Raw genomic sequence first — 19,762 nt, forward strand, 5'->3', positions numbered from 1 at the left:
GTACACTGTATAATTTGAGAAATGGCACTTTGATAGAACATAGAACTTGGATTAAATTCTGATGTAACAGATATTTTTATACCCCCTATCACCAACCGACTACGGGTCCGTACCATTACCCACTGTTCTCTCTTAGTCTCATAATAATAAATACTGTTTTTTTATATAGAAAAGGGTTATTTAAGAATCAATGCATAGTTTTTTTATCTTTTTGCTTAAATAATTAAAAAAACACAGAATCACAAGAGGGTGATTTTACTTTTAAGTAAAATTTTACGAAATCTTGGGATAACGAGGAGAAACAGATACGAACGTGCATGAGGAATAGTTATCGATGTTTTTAATTTATTTTATTTATAATTATTTTTTATTATTTATTAATATTGTTATTCTTATTGTTATTATTATAATTTTGAAAATTCAACTTTGTTGTAATGGACGATGTGCTTAATTGATTTATCATAACAATAACTAATGATTTAGAAGACAACGTGTTACTAGTAAGCCCCCAAGAATACTTCAAACTCAATTTTCACTCAAACTTAAGTCAATATGCAGGCAACGGTCTGGTTTCGTATAACATCGACGTGCCAGTTTCAATATTTTAAAAATTAGAATTGAAAAGAGGTATCAGATTAAAGGCTGGGTCGATATACATTGCAAACACCTTTTTGTAAGAGACAAACTGACAAACCGGGAACTGTGTTTATTTGTAAAGTTCTTATCAAGGCAGGAGGAAGTTCATCTTGGCTTCACCAACTGTTTTATATACAATAAGCTGCTTTATGTAGACAAAGGTGTGATCAGAGTTTTATACTAATAGACGTGGTTCAATGAGCACTGTTTGCATTGGGAAACAGCACCAATGATCAATGCTATTATCCTGGCTAAAGAAATAAAAAAGTCGATAGACTGCCGTGACAGCAAGACTGGTTATGACACAAGAGGCATACGGTGATAGTAGCAGAGAACTGTAGATACAAAAGCACCAAGATGCTGCTGTATCTGTCACTTTTAATTGGCCCCCTTTGTGTTTTGTCTATTAACCAATCTGGACCTTCGTACAAATGGGGGTACTTTGAGAGTCACATCAGCGCGCGACTTGCAAATGGCGTGTTCGGAGGAGGAGCGGCAAAAACCTTTACCGTGCAGAAAAGGTCGGAATGTACAACGCTATGCATGCGTCTTGGGCCCGAGTCGTGTGTCTCTGTCAGTTTTAACTCAGCTGAGTTGATCTGTGAAGTTTACGATAAAACTACTGACGACGACTCCAACACTTCTCCAGTAGCGAGTGAAGGATGGGAGTATTTAAATCCAAAGTTCGGTAAGTCTAATGATGTGAAACCACCATTATTTTGTTCACACCTATCATTCAGTAATTTTCGTCTATTTTCTATTATTTTCGACTATCTTCTGACTTCTGAGGATTACCTTCTCTCTCTCTCTCTCTCTCTCTCTGTTTTGAAGTGTGCGCGGTGCGTGCCTACGTCGCCCTTTCATTAGGAAAGATGTAATCCGTAGTTACCTACATGTACAATACGACAACCACAAATAACACCTTTTTTCTGGTTAAAAATCAACATTTTAGACGTCAGCTTATGGCTGTGGAGTTCAAGAATTGTTCTATCAGCACCTCATCATTTTGGTAACGATCTAAGGAAGCACTCTTTAGCTTTTTAATTTTTTAAATTGTATTTTCGGTTGCTTTGATAAAAAAAATTCTCATTAAATTGATAAACAAAGTGCATTGCCACATGTCTAGCCTTTTCTTTCGATATTCATCAAGCAGACAAATCACGATATACATGTATAAACTTAAATGTATATATCGTCTTTAAAACCGTATCACATATCGAGCATTTAGAATACCGAAAAGATTATTTTGACCATGTATTGCATTTTAGTTTTCCCAAACGAAGATTTTTTCTCGCTGAAATGTTTTATTGTTGCCCTTAACGATGTTTTTCAATCATTCTTGACATATTTGCTTTTCTTTGTTGTTGTTCCGGGCTTCATGTCTATTGTGGGTACCGTGGCATTGACCGCGCAAATTTATGGGTAATTGATTGTCGAAAGAATCAATTAAGAATAAAGGGCATCTTATTGAGGATAAGGTCAATTTAAAACACATTGTACTCGTTTAAAGTGGTGCGCTTACTTTATCGATAAATCGATTAAGTGAATCATGGGACCTGCTCTTTGTTATTACAACCTCAGGTAATTTTATTTTAGGGTTTTAGCTTGAAAAGAGTCTTGTCTCAAATCCAATTGCAAATCAATCTGGAAATGAGCACTGGCATGGACAGGGAGTGCATCTCAGAATATATTCATAACATGTTCCGGATCCTTGCCATCTTCCTATCACCCGGGCCTTTGTATAATTTATTTTTATGTGATTTGCGCCGCAATGGAAATCATTCGAGACAGCCCAAAATGTCGCGACTTATCGTAAAAAATCAGGTGAGACCGATGGAAAAATAATCGGCAACACAACCTTCCTGTAGCTAATGGTATTATTATTATTATAGATTGTTTTAAAATTGTAAAGGAGGTTATCGATTAGGTTCATAACTTCCTTTAAGTGGGGTTCATATATTTGCATATTTGCATTTGCAAGGGGTGCTACGAGACGACTCTTTGACCTAAGTAATTGTAAACAAGTCAAACCTCGATACGGGACATCAAATTCTTGAATATTTTATGAAGACTATAGAAGCAATAGTAGTATAGGGTCGTATTCAATAACATTATTAGGCTCAATGGTTTGTGAAATAATGGTGTTCCAGGTTTTATTCAAACACATCACTTTTTAGTTAGATAAAGTTACAGTACCGTCTATTTATGACAAAATAAGACTATCAAATTATTTTCTTGTCTTTAAGAATTGTGAGGGGTCAACTTTTCATTTTCAGGCCATTTATTGGCATGTGTATTAAACAGTTGGTAGTTGTTCTTCGGTCCACTTCTCATTAACAAAAAGGGTTTGTTGGACTATTGAGTAAATCTACTTTCATCCGTCACCTGGATCAGTCGAATAGTAGGCTACATGTATGATAAGATTATAAAGACACAGGCGGGTTCTGATTCAAAAATAGTTAAGGTCGAAAATTGCTGTACATTTTTTGACCAAATTAAATAACATATTGCACCTGCTTGTAACAGGAAAGGTAGTGTTGATGTTCCAGAACAACAACTGTTTTTATTAGATTTGACTGCTGTGGATTAACCTTGCCCAGGCGCCGTCTATGCTCTTTATGTTTTAGAACCATCCCATACTATAGTGTTTTTAACCGGCCTTAAGGTGCATGTAACACTCTGGAAATGGCCAATTTGGTTAAGGTGTTTTTATTTATTTATTTATTTATTTATTTATTTATTTATTTATTTTATGTATTTTAGCAACACGTATCTAACGTGAACAAAGGGAATTCAGGAGTTTTCACGTTTAGATACTAAGCACAAGACTCGTTCTTAATATTAATAAAACATTCATACAAGACATTTCTGTATATTTTGTTTATCACTAAAATTAATTCCAACATTTTGTACGAAAAAAGGGTGTATGAATTCTTGTACAAGAGTTTGCTCTTTGGTCTGATGTGGTTCTTCCAGAAATGTAACGTACTGAGGGGTTAAACTTGAGAGCTATTTCTCGAGATTTTCACCCAATCACGAATGCATTCAAGCATGCCCGTACAAGCACGCAGCCACATATACATGTGTACACCTTAAAATTCATAAAAAAACGTTCTAGGTATTATATTAGTTCGAACTTAGGTTAGTGCCTTTGTTTAAAACCAACGTTAACTTGACATATTAATTTGCATTTGTTTTTTTTTCCCATAAGGTCCCCCACAGAAACCTATAATTTGGGAAGCTAAATCTCCGCACAGAAACACCATAGAGGTCACCTGGGCGCCAGACGTGGACGGCGGCTTTGAACAGACCATCACCTTGGACATCAAACTCCAGAACGCGGATGACAGCACTTATGTGACAAAGCTGACGGTGACAAACCCGGAGTACCTGGTCAACGTTACCACCATCTTGACGGACTTGGTTGAGAACCTCTTCTACACCCTGCGGTTCACGTCCACCAACACAAGAACAGTTGGTATAAACAATGCCTCTGTCACGGTTGACGTACAGACCTTTTCTGACGGTGAGTTCTCAGGTCTAGAGTCAGCCGTCTGGAAGCCTGGGGTATTCTCAAGCTTTAATCAAAATACTATCCAGGCCTGGGTATCTGGGGAAAGAGTGTTTGTACAGGGTCACTTGTTGTTCTTTTAGCATGATCAAAACGCTTAGGTTTATCACCAAGGCGGTTTTTCTAACTTTACATACAATCGCTACTAATTATAAGGACTTCCGAGTCCACAGAGTTTTACACTGATGACTGAGATATACTGGGTAATGCTTATAGAAAAAAATCTATTAGAAATATCCACTCCGGTCGACTTATCGTCCTGATCGCACTTCTTTCAAAATATTTTTTTTTTCTTTTTTTCAAGGTTTCACATGCGAAAGATGGAAATCGGAGGGTAGCCTAACCAGCGGTACATATACCATAGATCCTGACGGCAACGGTCCTGTGACGTCATTTGACGTGGACTGCGACATGACCTTTGACCCGCCCTTGACGATCGTCCACCATTCCATAGAAGGGAGAAGCTCTCAGCTTGGCCCGTCACATTCTGGCTACTACTATCGTTCCCTGAGTTATTCCCCCGCTACAACAGACCACGTGGTGGCGCTCGTAGACAAAGCAAGTCACTGTCACCAGTTTCGTAAATTCGAGTGCCATGGTGTTGGAAGTAAGTAACTTCATTTAAATACAAAGGGTTAGAATATGTTTTACAGAACTGACAAAATATTTTTTGAAATAATAAATAAAAGAGAATTCAACGATTACGGATTGATTACGGATCAAGGATTCACTGAAATAATTATTAATGGCGTTTTTGTGCCCGCCTGGTAGGTAGAATCATTCTACATTGAAGTGCAGATCAATTATCATTTAACAATATAATAATGGCATTCATCGTCTTCTGGTAAGTGTAGTGATAACTGACGGAATAATAGTTTCTTTTTTTTGGGGGGGGGGGGGGGGGTGGAGGCGGGGGAGGGTCAGGTAGACCTTCGAGGAAGTTGGGAATCTTTCAAATCTCGAGTTGACTATACTTAATAACGGCACTATCGCAAGTCCATGTCGTCAATCATCACCATGTCCATCTATCATGAAGTGAATACCCGCGGTTTCAGATACCGGAAGCGGCACCGACCAAAGTGACAGGGACGGAGCCTACCAGTTCTGGGGCGCCTATTTTGCCGGCGGCTCCCCAGTATCTAAATGCCTTTGTGGAAAATATTCAGCATGTAGAAATGGGAGATGTAAGTATACATTCATCTTAAGCAAACTTCATTTGTAGCTTATTATTATACAAAAGGTTAAAGGGATAATAACTCTTCGTTTTGGCCAAAAAATTAATTTTCCTGGAGTAAACAATTTTCCCATACTTACCAATGATTAATGAATCCATTTTTATATTCGAAGATAGTCCCTGGTTTTTTTCTAAAAAATTTGGTTTTTTGTTAAAATCTCTTAAGAGATTATAACAGAGTAAAGCCATCAATGGAGGTCAGGTGATCTGAAGACAAGCTCAGATATCAGAATAATAGCTATCTGCTGTTTTCGTCGTAAAACAGAATATATTATATTTCTAGGAGTTATTCACAATGTTTTTATTGTGAAATATAGATTTCATACGAAGAGTTATTATCCCTTTAAGTGGCAACGACTGACGTGAAATACTTCACGAAACAGATTTCGATCATTTTTTCCATACTTTTTACTTCATTAAATGTCCTATGTCAAGTTATGCTTTTTTAATCATCCAAAACAAATCAAAACACCAAGTTCATACAATTTATTCATTTATTTATGATAAAAACAAATAACGCTATCATAAATTATGTTGTAGATAATTATGGTGTACTTGTTGGAGATTTGAGATTTTTCTAATTAAAAAATTAATAAAAGTTGCCCGACAGTTTATTTCCACATTACACACACCGTTATGGATCCACGAGGTTCTCACGTTGCTTCGCTCGACTCTATATAAGTTCCTTGAAACAGATTTTACATGCATCTCTTGCGTAAAGATGAAAGGTAAAATATAAAATTGTTCTGAAGACTTTTGTGTTTAATCTATGAGGCATGGCTTTTGGCCTTTCCGGTGCTCACTGCAAAGAGTTAGTCATAGATACTAGTAAAAGCTTGGAAGAATTAGTATTAATTTTTAAGTTGCACTGACGCTTCACAGTGAAAGCCAAGTGGTTGCTATACAGTGGGTTTCAGGAACTGCCATCCGGTACCTTACTCATGCATTTTATAACACGTGGTCAATTTCAGCCGACTGTGCCTGCATGGCCAACGATGTCGTTTGGCGAGAATCTGCGGGATACCTTCAGGAGAAAGTGGTCCTTCCCATCGTGAATACAAGAATAAGTGACATTGACGGTACCAATGAAATGGGATTCGAGACACTGGGGCCGGTGGTTTGCTCTTCCTGGCCAGAAGGTAGGATTCATGGCACACAAATGAGTCCCTGAAATGTCAAATCGCGAAAGGTTCCACTTTAACCTGGAAATAGTATATAATTCCTAGAAGCTGACCGCATGATTGCATAAAGTCATCTCATGAGTGTTCTGAAATCCTTGTACTTTGCAATCTTGTCGAACAACTTCTTGAGTTGGACTGCATGTAGTTTTTGGTTCATATAAACCTGGTGTGTGAAGTTATTGGCTCATTATATATTAAATTTTTTTTTGGAAAATAATGGTTCTTTTCAATGTTAACTCAATCAACCTGCAAATTGAAACAGATTAATATGTTTTGCACTTAAAAACTATCCATCCGTCTCTAAGGTCACAAAAGAGCACGTGCCATTCTACGCAGGCCCCCAGTATGTGAACGCAGATGACAGCATGCAGATACTTAAGTTGATTAAGATATATTAAAACCTTAAATATGTAACAAATATCCAGGTCGTGAACATCCGCTAGGGATGGAAAACTCCCTCATTGCTGATTCTGCACTCTCTGCATCAAACACCGACTCCAGTAGCCAGTGCACGGTGACCAACGGCCGAGTGGGGTCCGCCTTCGACGCGGCCTGGTGTCCACCTGCGGCTAACCTGGATACTGACCAATGGTTCCAAGTGGACCTGGGCAAGGTCATGGTAGTGACCAAGGTGGCCACACAGGTGAGAGTTGATTTGGGAGTACTGTACCCTAGCCGAGCGTTATTTTACATAGGAGAGTGATTATTGCAGTTTGACCATGACGTAAAAATAATGATGGCAACGTGTATTTCCCACATCATTAAATTGAAAAGAATCTCGTATCACAGTGTATGCATGTTACATTTACATGTGTACGTTGAGCAAGTGAATGTTAAATACAACACAACCGCCTCACTCATCATGTGGACTATAAGTAACAAACATAATATTTTTGCGCATTCAATACTTGTTCTTACAGTTACCAAATTGATTACTCGTAACACTGGCAACACATATGTGAAACACCAGTCTTTGGTCTGTAAAATTTAGATTCTAGTAAACCCCAAAGTTTCTAAAGTGTTGATATATTATTCATCGGGATATTTAAATTTCATCGACAATTTATTTGTACGTTCCATTAGGGTCAAGCCGGTCCGTCTAACCGCTGGGTAACAAAATACAGTCTCCTCTTCTCAAACCTTAGTTACACTAATTTTGAATGCTATACATCTGGAAATGGCACTTGTAAGGTAAGAGACCCATTTGCTATCAATAATTTATCTGATTTGTGCCACCTTAATTGCACCTTTTGAGAGTACTTTTGGCTCTGCCATTCGTTAAACAAAACAGACAAGAGTCAAATGATCCGACCATGCAATTCAAGTAATTTGTTTTCATCAATTGAATAATCCTCGATGCCGTAGCGTTTGTATGTTAACAAAGTTGTAACTTTTAAACAGGTTTTCAATGGCAACTGGGACGGTGACGCAGTGCGCACTAATTACCTAAGACCTGCGGGTATAGGCAGATATATACGCTTCAATCCCAAGGCTTGGAACACACACATTAGCCTTAGAGCAGAAGTATATGGGTTTGAGGCAGGTAGGTCGGGTATTTAAAGAGATGTCGTGTCAAACTGTCTGTCCCCTCCCCCACATTTGCATGAGTATACCAGTAGGCCCCCTATGTTCAAGGCAGACTCGAATCTTATCTTACTTAAAAGTACAAATGAAGCGAGAGCAAATTCCCTGTAACGTACCTACATAAATTATTATACCAGTTTGCGACAGATCAAATGACCAACTTGATAAATGACCAACGTCTCTTTTCTTAAAGGCATTTGTTTTTACCCTTAGGCTATACTAACACCAGTGACATTCCCACTGGTCAGTCGGTCACTCTCACCTGTCCAACGGGCACTTGGCTTGACATCCAAGACGCATTTTATGGAGACGAGAGCCAAAACTGCCGTGCCACACAAAAGAACGCCATCAAGGCAGTTAAGACACCATGTCAACAGCGTTCGACCTGCACCGTCACATCCGGGACCTCCCTCTTTGGAGATCCGTGTTCCTCAGTGAGCAGCAAATATATGTGGATAACGTATAAATGTGTCTGTAAGTATATTGAATGGCACGTCATGTACTAGTATGAATGACAGTATGGCTGAATGACAGATGTTAGGGCTCGTCTCTCTTATTCCAAATCTACTCGCCATCTCATATATTTATTTATTTATTTATTTATTTATTTATTTATCAGGCAATAAACATGAAAAAAGGGCATAATATTCAGTTACTCAGTTGTATTGAATTGTTTTTCAAAATCAACTCCTACATTTGTCTAAAATTCACATATTTTGTTAAATGATAGTTTACATCACTTTTCTAAACATACGCCTCATCTTTAAATATTATGTTGTAAATATTCTGTTCGCATCCCCCTTTCTTTAAGATGCAAATCAACTACCGTTCCACTTGTAATGAACACCAAAAATGTATCCTTTTTAGCCATCCTCAGTTCTTGCTACGAATACTATATGCACGGATTTACGTACAGCGGTCCCTTTGAAATTGATCCAGACGGTCCAAACAATGGCGTCGGGCCGTTCATCGTGGAGTGTGACATGACGTCGACACCACCTGGGAAGACGTTAATTCACCATAATAGAGAGAGCGAGTCCGGGACTATTTCGGTAATTTTTGTCTTGTTGTTACACTTCTTTGGAATTGGTTCGGATGTTCTTATCTGTGAGCCTTGGTCCGTTGTTGGGAGGACCACATAATCCATAAAAATAAGCACGTCAGAAACGCCAGAAACGAAAGCGTTTTTACGAAAATTTAAGTGACACGGTGTACATGTATGCTTACAAATGAATATATGTACGCATACTATAAGCCGTTTTCGTTTAGTAATTCATCATTTTTACTCTTTTGAATATTTAAATATGTAAATTATTTTCTTCAGATGGTGATTAGCCTTTGTTTGACTTTATATATTTCGGAACCATATTTAAAAAAATCTCAGACGGTTCTTTTTTCTCTAGGGTCATGAAAATTGCGCCGGTTCAGGCTACACGGCCACTGTCACCTACTATGGGGTCACCCTTACCACCCACATACCACCCTTCATGAATACCGTTGGTGCCTGCTCTCAGTTTGGTAAATACCGCTGCAATGCAGCCTCTGGTGTAGGGACCACGTGCACTTGGGCCAAAGACAGAGGTGAACGAGTTTTCTGTTTCTAATAAATCACTCGCAGTTGTATCTAGCGTACTTTGCACAATGCAGCATGTAGTTGGATCAAAGCCTTTATGAATATTAAGCTGATGTCATCAAATGTTGTAAAAGTATTGAATTTGGCAAAAAAAAGTATTGAATTTGGCTGAGGTCAGTTTGTTGTTTTGCAGACCTCAGAAAAGTGGTATTGACCATGGGGCAGATGAGATTGATTTCACTTTCGGATGTATGCAAAACAACGCATTGACTGCTTTATCATAAATTGAAATACCTGGATGTCGAAGTCGTCCAAGATAAATAAAAAGTTGCAATATAGCTGTAGTCGACCACATGTTTCCCATGAGATAATGACAATATATCTAGGGCCTGTTTCACGAAAGAATGTTTGGTCTTAACTTAAGACCGACAATTTGGCCTGTTTCAGTTCATAATAAAGTCAAATAATAGTAGCTCGCTTAGATAATTAAAGTATTGGTCTGAAATATCAACCATGTGCACGTATTATAACACAAGCGTAATATTTCATTTAATTGGATCTGCTATCTTGGGTAAAGGTACCAGTAGGCTAACGCTTTGGTTTAACGGTTGAGAGAAAATTTCTGGGCTAAAGTTTCTTTTTTATTTCAGCAGGTCGTAGTCTTTTGTGCCGCGTATTATAGGCAACTTGTCTGTTAACCACTATATGAAACGCATGTCTTTTAGGTGGTACTCAAATCCCGTATTGGGCCGGTGGAAATGCAAATCACAAGTGCGCATGTGGGGTCGCTGGGACTTGTGACAGTAAGTGCATTATTAAATTTCACTGCCAAATTTTAAAGGATTTTAACAACTTATTTACGTTATTTATAGACCTGTCACTGTCTTGTCGTGTTAAGTCATTGCTTTATTTATTATTACTTGTGCGTTATATAACTACACGTACCCTGTTATCGTACTGATAGTAATATGCAGGTTGCTTAGGATGACATAGGCCTATTTCTTGAATGTCATGGTACCAAGAACATAGAAATTTGAAAGACTTGCACCTCCGGTCTCACCTCCAGTACTTGTCACTTCTTAATGACGATTTACTTGATGAGACACGCCACAAAATAATGCCAGTTTTTGTATAAGCATTGTTGTTATTGTACGATTCAGTGCCACATGAAGCAACTTTTGCGAGCAAAGTAGGCCTATTACATTTAACCACGGTCTTATATTTAATTACCACTGCAAATATCTAAAATTTCTTCTTTTTAGATGGAAGAACCGATTGCAGTTGTAATCAAAATGACAACGCCGAAAGAGTCGATCAAGGTTATTTTACCGATAAATCGTTGCTACCAGTGTCGTTCATTCACGTCGGAGACACCGGAGACGCCAGTGAATGGGGAAGATACACGTTTGGGCCTCTGGAATGTGAACCAGGTGAGAAAGGACGCTACCTACCAAATAAGGTGACATTGATTTGGTTTGACACCCAAACCCAATATAGAGGTGCATTTCACAAGTTCAAGTCTCAAAAAATGAAATTGAATGAATTCGATGTATTATCCAATTTTTTAAAACTATCATGTGTATAGAACAAAAATCTACAAATGTCCCAATTTTACGCTCACGCGTTTCTGTTTTGTAAGCAAATAAATTGATAACCGTTTGAAGTGAAAAAAGCGTAAGAAAGAACATACGTTACCACTGAATCGCCTGATACAAACACGATCATTAGTTGAGCGCTGTGGAAATTTGTGCAAGCTAAACACTATCAGAACCCTATGAGTCATTAATAATGGAAAAATGATAGGAAAATACTTTTAAATTGACCAGCTCTAGGAAAATTACTTTCAAACTAAAGATAATTTTTCTTTACAATGTCCACGTTGATGACTCTTTCAAAAGCAATAATTGTCAATTGTATAGAGAATTGAAAACTTTGTTACCTAAAAGTTATCTACCACTGGTCATATTCGTCGTGAATTTAAAACTCATTGGCAGTTTCAAATTTTGGGTGTATTAGTTACAATACCAACTACGCCTCGCATCCTTCGCATACCGTAATGTAACGTATGTTCCAAAGCCATAGAAAAGATACGGGACACGAGTTTAATAAGTATTGATAAGATATTTTTTCGCTTTTTTTTTCGTAGAATTTATTGAGGTGTTTAAAAGTAACTCAGGCATCAAAAGTGATAACATATTTACAAAAACACGATCCGCGTATCAAACGTCTTAATCATTTGCATGTAAAGAAAGGAAGATCCCAGAAACGTCTAACCTACCACCTCTTTAAACGAAGCCTTTTTCAACACACCTATAGGTTTCCCAATACAGCAGAGAATTCGTTCAAAATGAGCTTTACTATCCCTTCTGAAAGGTCTAAATTGTCTTGCGAATTTCGGCACTTTTGGGAATTAAAAAAATGTATATATATATAATGTTTGTTCCATCTATAAAAAGTAAGTGGCTCACAAAATTACGTTTTTAAGTCTTTCCATTGAGTGAGTATAAGAAACAGATATCACTTTAGAGTTCAAGGGTCTCTACGGTCCTTATCAGTCGCTATTTAAGACAAATTATAGGCTGCATGATTTCTTGTAAGTTTCCTTGAGATTTCTTAGATGTTCATACTGTGTTTTTACTCTGCCAACGTGCTGGATGATTTTTTTTTTTTTTTTGGTTACTGGCGCTCTTGGCCTCTACTATAGTCGTCTCGTTCAAAAAAATCGTATACAGTTTGCCTTTTTTTCCTGCTACTCCCATCCGTCGACTTTTCGACCAGTTCATCCCCCTTTCGCGAGTTCTCGACCAATGATTCCGGCAAATGCCAGTAGTAGCTGAAAGAAATCTGAGACAACGGTACGTCTTCGCAATCTTCTCAGCCACTATATTATGAAATATTTTCATCTTACTTCTTGGTGTAACTCGTTAAACTTGACCCACTGTAGCTAAAAATCATTTTATATAAGTCATATTTTTAGGATGATGAGTCTTATTGGATATTATATGTATATATAATATTATTTTTATCCCTAAGGATAAAGGCAACAATTTGCTACATTGTTATTATTGCTAAAATAATTAGGGTAGTGGGGTTATGAAATAAAAGCGGCCTTGTTTGACCAAATCTTGAACAATCGATATTCTTTGTTGCCTTCTTTTTGTTATAAATAAGACTATGAAAGTTTGTGGTACACTGGGATGGAGGAGACACTGCACAGTGTTAGATAGGGTCCATAATCTGCTGTATGATGCGTTCTGTCTTAATTTTGGGGCATGTGGGAAATTCAGGTGGTTCCGTATTTCGTGTTCTACAATGGCTAAATCGTTGCCGGATAGCATTCTCCCTCTTTCTTATGGCATTAACCTGTGACTGTAGTTCTTTAATTGTTCATTGTGACTGCCTTCAGTTTCTTCTCAATCGTTTCCACGTTGTGGCCACCTCACACACACAACAAGTCTCTCAGCTGGTGATTGCTGTGGACTTGCCTCGGCAACTTCTATAGCAGCTAGGAGCTCTTCTTTCCTTTGGTGAAGTTTACGTTTTCGCGATTTAGTCTTCGCACGCCTCTTTTGTCTTTCAAGACATTTACAGGGAGGCGGAAGGTAGGCCTACATAGTATTTTGAGCCCGTTTTCTATCGCTTCCAAATAAGCGTCACCCTATTTTTTTTTTTTACGAGATCGATATATTTTTTTAATCTCAGCTCTTGTTTTCGCATTTTTCTGAAATAATGATGTTCCGTTCGGTATCAATGTATTTGGCACTGCGCTCACTGCGCTCGTTGGCGATTATTTTTTTCTTGCCTAGTCTTGTTTGACATTTATTTCCGTCTTTGACATTCATTCCTGTATTTGAATTAATTTTTTTATTACGACAAAATCATTTACTTCGCCTACATCGTTACTGAGGATTTTATGGATTTATTTACAATTGTAACTAGCCTCATCTAATCTTTAGCTCGAGCAGACGTCAGAAAGAACCACCTGACATCTCAAACAGAAGCTAGTTTTTCTTTCGGAGCCAGTTTCGGGCACAAGTAGATTTACACTGGTAACGTATGTTCCGGTAACGTATGTTCCAGGCCACCTAATTTTTATTTTCATAACGTGTTCTTATATATTTTGAAGTGATTCGATCATGTTAAATTAAATATGACGTAAGGATGTTTTTTATAAATATTTAAACCGTAACTAATGGGGCCTGCGTCATGGCTAATACTAGGTAACGTATGTTCCCTAGGAAAATTGACAAAATGTTTCATTTTGTACAAGTACTTGGTGCAAGAAAAAACAATGTTTTCTTTTGCTGACAGAAAAATATATAGTGATTCCATGATAGTTTGACATTTCAGATATAATATTTGGAGCACGAGGGGAAAAATAATTCATTAAATGCTTATTTTACTGTCGGTAGGGTGTATTTTCCCCGTTTTTTTAATATTCAGTGACAGGCAAACTTAAGTCGCTAAAAAACAATTAACTGCTCTATACAGAAGCTTTTCGTAATTTTTTACAACGTTATACTTGTAGGAGATAAATTAAAGAACAAAACCCGTGATGATCGAATTTTCAAAGTGATTAAAACGTTTCCACAGCTAGACGTTATGCATTTGTGACAGTAACGTATGTTCCTTTTTGGGGTTAGATGATGAATTATTTTTTATTATTCGTGGTTCCAGGAAAGTGAAACTTTAATACAGACTTCTTTATGTGGGACCCTAAAATAATCAAACATAGTTTGTAATCTGTGCACTACATATTTTTAGGAACATGTCTGTGACATCATTTGCACCTCTATATTGGGTTTGGGTGTTGAATGTCATACGGCAAACTCTTTGTGAACGCAGTATAATGGACAAAACGATACCATTCAAAATATTTGAAGGAGTTCAAAGGGTACCCTTAGCTTTGGAGACGTCCCGTCTCTTATTTTATCTTTTTAAACAACAGTTAATGATATGTTAACACCGAGATGAAGTACTGTACACGTATGTGCCGTTGTATGCTGCTGCTCGTCACATATATGCGTTTACATCAAACCACCAGTCGCATAGGTTGATTATCTTCATGTCACACACCCCTACCCCCCACCCTTGACAAAATCCAAGCTCTGCCACTGTTCGCATATAAGTAGGCTACATCTTTTTCCATTCCAGCATTGCCGTCTTGTACCGAATGGAAGCGATTTACCTCCACGAGCGGAGCTTACTGGGTTGATCCAGACGGAGGCGGCGGCGTGGACGCATTCCAAGTTCAATGTGACATGTCCACCAACCCGCCAACAGCCACGTTCAGCCATGACCATGAGGCCCGCACTCACGTGAGCGGATATGACCCCGCGTTGAGCTACTCCGCCACGCTGACTTATGATGATGGTAGGTTGTTTTTTCGAAGTTTAATGTGACCATAAGTCATTTAATGGCCTACATTGAGCATTAGACCTTCAATACCTTTATTAGACCTTTAGACCTTTATACAGTAAAAAAGTGAATGTTACCATTAAATTGAGTATTGTACATTTCAGCCAGTGTTGAACAAGTGGCCACTTACGTCGACTACGTTGGTGAGAGCTGTACGCAGCACGTGAAGTATGAATGTTACCACTCTGTTATATCGGTTAATAATGGTACATTAAATTACGCTGCCTGGTACGACCGCAATGGACAAGTGGCACAGTTCTGGCCTGGCGGGGACCCCGACGGCGTGCCTTTCAACTGCGCATGCTCGCAAAATGGAACCTGTGCCAGCTCAGCACATAGTGAGTTGTTACCTGTGTGACAGGAATGGTAGTTCCACTAGGAAATGCCGTCTTTTCCCCATTACTTTGTACAGGTGACATTAGTGCCATGTACTAACCCCAATACTCCGACTAACCCTAACATGTACTAATCACAGGGGATCCTGGACTATTATTCCTAGAACTACCTTTCCTGTCACGCCTGTGTTTGTCTACAGATATTTAATTCAGCCTTTAGTTTCTCGGGATTCCTTATCTTCTCTTTAATTTTGATTTTTGAATCATGCTAGCGCCAATCCTGCTTTGCTATATCTTGATACCCTCCTCACACGCTCGCGCACGGCTTGCATGCCCAAGACGCAACAGAAAACAATTAAATGATTTATTGTATAACATCTTCTGATGCATTACTCACTGTTGAGAATGAACTATAAATAAGCTTTATTTGTAAAGCATGACCTTTATACCATATAGGCCTAACCCTCACAGGTTTCTGAATTTCCTTGCAAAAATATTTGGTCAAAGTGGACATTATTCCAGTTTTTAGTTAAAGAATATACATGTACATGCATGTGGTACATGTGGATCCCTGAAAACGTTCATAACCAGAATATATATATATATATATATATATATATATATATATATATATATCGTATTTCTTGCATCCCAGACTGTAACTGTGACCTGAACGATTCTACATGGAGGGCTGACGAAGGCGACGTGACGGACCCCAGTTACTTGCCGGTATCCAAGGTTGAATTTGGCGACACCGGAGGAGGCGAGGAGGGATATCACACCGTGGGCCCACTGGTATGTCGCGGATAATTCCACCAGGGATGCAGAAGTGATTTTTTTTTCCTTTTAATTAATTTAAAAACCCGGTTTTTCTTCTCAATCCGCAGTCGATAACAGAAGTACTGCGTTACTGGCAGAATGTCAACCCCCCCCCCCCCCCCCCCCTCAAAAAAAAGGAACAAATTTCCTAGCAACCTACCCAGCTCCCCTGTGGTTTTTGGTTTATACAAAGTATACCGGGTACGTTATATTCAGTTTTGTCATTGTAACGATAAACAATGGTACAGATACGTCAATCACTCTGAATAAGAAAAAAAAATTGATGATGTGACAAACAAAATAAAAGTTAAGACAAATGCTGACAAAATTAAGGCGTTAACTACAGACGTCAAAAGAAAGTCAAGGTGGCTGTTTTATTACGTGAGAACTTGCACATCTACATGTAGTTTGTTTTTAAACGAGACCTTCGATTTGATGGCGAACATTGTGGTCAAATATGTGGAAAATATTAAGAAATGCCCGGATGCAGGGGCCAGGTTCAAGATGTACCATTGTTTTAAACTGTGATAACTCCTTTTCATAATTATCTGTGCTTTTTTTCTGTAAAAAATGAGTGATGAAAAAGTAACGCCTGCATTGGGTTTTATTCTTATCTTACTGAGAAATCAATTCGGTCGTCTGATTTTCTGTTCGGTCATTAAAGGATTACCAGACGAATTTGTTGTTGTTGTTTTTCTTAATTTCTAGTTTTGCGATTACTTATAAGATAAAAAATATTTTCCGGGTGCTTTGAAATCGGTCTTTTTCTCGGAGGCATTGACTTAAAATACGAGTGATCCTTGCAAAACCTGCGACACTATCTCAAAAGAAATTGGCATCTCAAAAGAAATTGTTCTTCATACTTCTTTTACCGCCATTTGATGTTTTAAAATCTCTGAAGATTCGAAACTGAACTCTTAATTTGTCGCCAAAGCGCGAGGTTACAACCCCCCCCCCCCCCCCTTCTTGATATCATGTATATTATAGACCCGTGAGCGTTAGGGGAGACCGGGGCTAGTTGGACCCCGGGGTAAGTTGGCCCCCCGTCAATTTATGAAAAAGTAACTACGAGGTAAAAAAATTGGCCACATACTCTTGTAAAGTGACCGTAGCCTACAATGCTAAGGAAGTGTCGGACGTTAAAAAGTTTTACTTAAGCGGTGAGTCCAAATAAACGATTTTTGCACCTAAAAGTAATTTTGTTTAAGAGAATTAAAAATCAAGTTTCATAGGCTTTTGATCGAATATAATACATGTATAGGGCATCAAACTGAAGCTCATTGTTTCAAGTTTCACAGAGATATATCATCGTTGCTCATTCTAGCATCATAAATGGTTGCCATCCTTTAATATAAAAAAGGGGGAACCGGGGCTAGTTGGCCCCCTAGACTTGGGCCAAGTTGGACCCTCATATTACCCACAATCCTTTGCGCGCAACGCTGTTTGAAATAAACAAGTTGGTGAAATTGACAAAGCTTGCCGGTGTTTACCGTCTGATTGATTTTATTTAATTTGCTAGTGTCTTTTCGAAAATTTATATTAGAAATGTTCTGTTGATTGTATGTATTAAAAAGTAAATCCACTGGACTTTCCTCAGAAAAACATCTATTTTGCCTTAATTCATTTTAAGGGGATTCCTTTGTATTTATAGTGTTATATGTGGCCCCAAGGGGATTTTCCACCCCTCCCTAGATAGAGACCATTGTTGAAACAAACTCAATGGTTTAAAACTGAATTTGTTACTTTCTTTCAAAACGAAAATTTATTATTCGTTTTCATTCATTAAAAACCTGCTTTATACCATTATTAATTTATTCTTAATTAAAACAAAACAAATTTTATTGATAGATATTTTGGTTCTTGCAACACATACCCCCCCCCCCTACAACGTGATGTACGGAAACCTCAATAAATCTGCCTCATTTGAACTATTTATTCATCAAAGACTCTCAAAAATCAATTTAATAAATTACAAATTTATAAAAATGTATTTCAAGGCGTTTACATGGGATATATACTTCATTTTCGTATAGGGGGGCCAACTTGCCCCGACCATGGGGCCAACTTGCATACGTAGCTTAGTTCATAGGGCTTACTTTGAAACCGGTTTTGTTACTCTAAGCCATTCCTAGTTGGCTCTACAAGGCCAAAAGTGTCTGACTGGGCCAACTAGCCCCGGTCTCCCCTATGTATGATTCGTACTTGAATGTTGTCTACGTTGTTGGACTTTTAACGTTTTGCTAACATATGACGTTTGAAATCTGGCAAAATAATTAATCTCTTGCAGCGGCTAAACAAAACTGCTAGTGGATGACTTTTAAATTAAAACATTGGGTCTCAATTTTGTATGTTAAAGGCGCCGTTGCAATAGGCTTTTTGAAAAAAAGTGAAAGAAATATTTCGTTTTTCACACATTGTATTTATTTCTTATTTCATTTTTTCCATGACCTGTAAAATTAGACTGATAACTAAAATAAATGGAATGATGCTCCCAACTCCTACAAAATAAACAACGTAAACTTACACAAGTATAAACCTATTTTATTCCTTGCGTTCAATGTATGAATATATACAAAGAAAGGAAAATATCTCCTCAAGATTGTTTGTGATTTGTACAAAGAATTTTGCACTTTAAATGAATTACACAAACTGCATGCGTTAAGTGAAAGCGTGAAAATACTGAAAACACTTTTTTCAAAAGTTCCCCCTTTCTTTGAAATTACTGGCTACAGGTCTGGGTTCTTACAGGATGACATTGTATGACACTGGGATTCAATCCAAACATTGATATTTTAACTTGAAAGGGTTGCTCTTGGGACTGGTTCTCTTTGATAAGATACATGTACCAATCCAGCTTGGAAACTTCTTGTTTTGATGAAATATTTTTAGTTTTCATGGGCGTGTATGCCTTGTTTTGGAATTGTTTCATTTGTTTTTAATGTCAAAATCAAAGTTAGCTAACTTCAAAATGGCCGTCGGTAACTTATTCATGTTTTTACTTTACCAGAAAAATATTGGTTTTAGAAACAAAAAGCAATCTCTTTTATAAAAGCTACTGACAATTTTTTAGAACATGTGTAACATGCCTCACAACATTAAACTTTTCAGAACAGCTGTTATACCCACATTGTAGTTTTTGACATTTTAAAGTAAAATGTCAATATTTGTCAACTGTATTGGCCATCAAGATTTTCTGATCTTGATTCAACTGTTCTAAAAACTTAAAAATTGATTAGTGAAAATCGTCCTGTTTGTCATATTGAAGGATTAAATAAAGGGTCCTCGTTACGAACAAACAAAAATAAAGATATTTTCATGGGCAGAACGCTGCTGTAACATCTTTAACCTCTTTAACGCTTTTCTTTACTACACCCCAAAATTTGCCACATCGCTAACCTTACGTTCCGATTT

General features: G+C 37.7%; 1 protein-coding gene across 1 annotated transcript; it reads left to right on the top strand.

Moving 5' to 3' along the window:
- The first annotated feature begins 718 nt into the window (after positions 1–718).
- Positions 719–17,029, top strand: LOC106180733 (contactin-associated protein like 5-3). Its single transcript, XM_013564828.2, has 16 exons — positions 719–1,324; positions 3,848–4,162; positions 4,512–4,814; positions 5,263–5,391; positions 6,413–6,580; positions 7,048–7,265; positions 7,706–7,813; positions 8,024–8,165; positions 8,420–8,680; positions 9,074–9,258; positions 9,610–9,787; positions 10,505–10,582; positions 11,042–11,209; positions 14,934–15,152; positions 15,302–15,535; positions 16,188–17,029. Exons 1-16 carry the CDS (start codon positions 994–996, stop codon positions 16,340–16,342), a joined length of 3,192 nt encoding a protein of 1,063 aa, XP_013420282.2. The 5' UTR covers positions 719–993; the 3' UTR covers positions 16,343–17,029.
- Positions 17,030–19,762: the final 2,733 nt, after the last annotated feature.

This window comes from Lingula anatina, chromosome 3 (genome assembly GCF_051362555.1).
Source record: "Lingula anatina isolate TDL-2025a chromosome 3, LinAna3.0, whole genome shotgun sequence".
NCBI lineage: Eukaryota > Metazoa > Brachiopoda > Lingulata > Lingulida > Lingulidae > Lingula > Lingula anatina.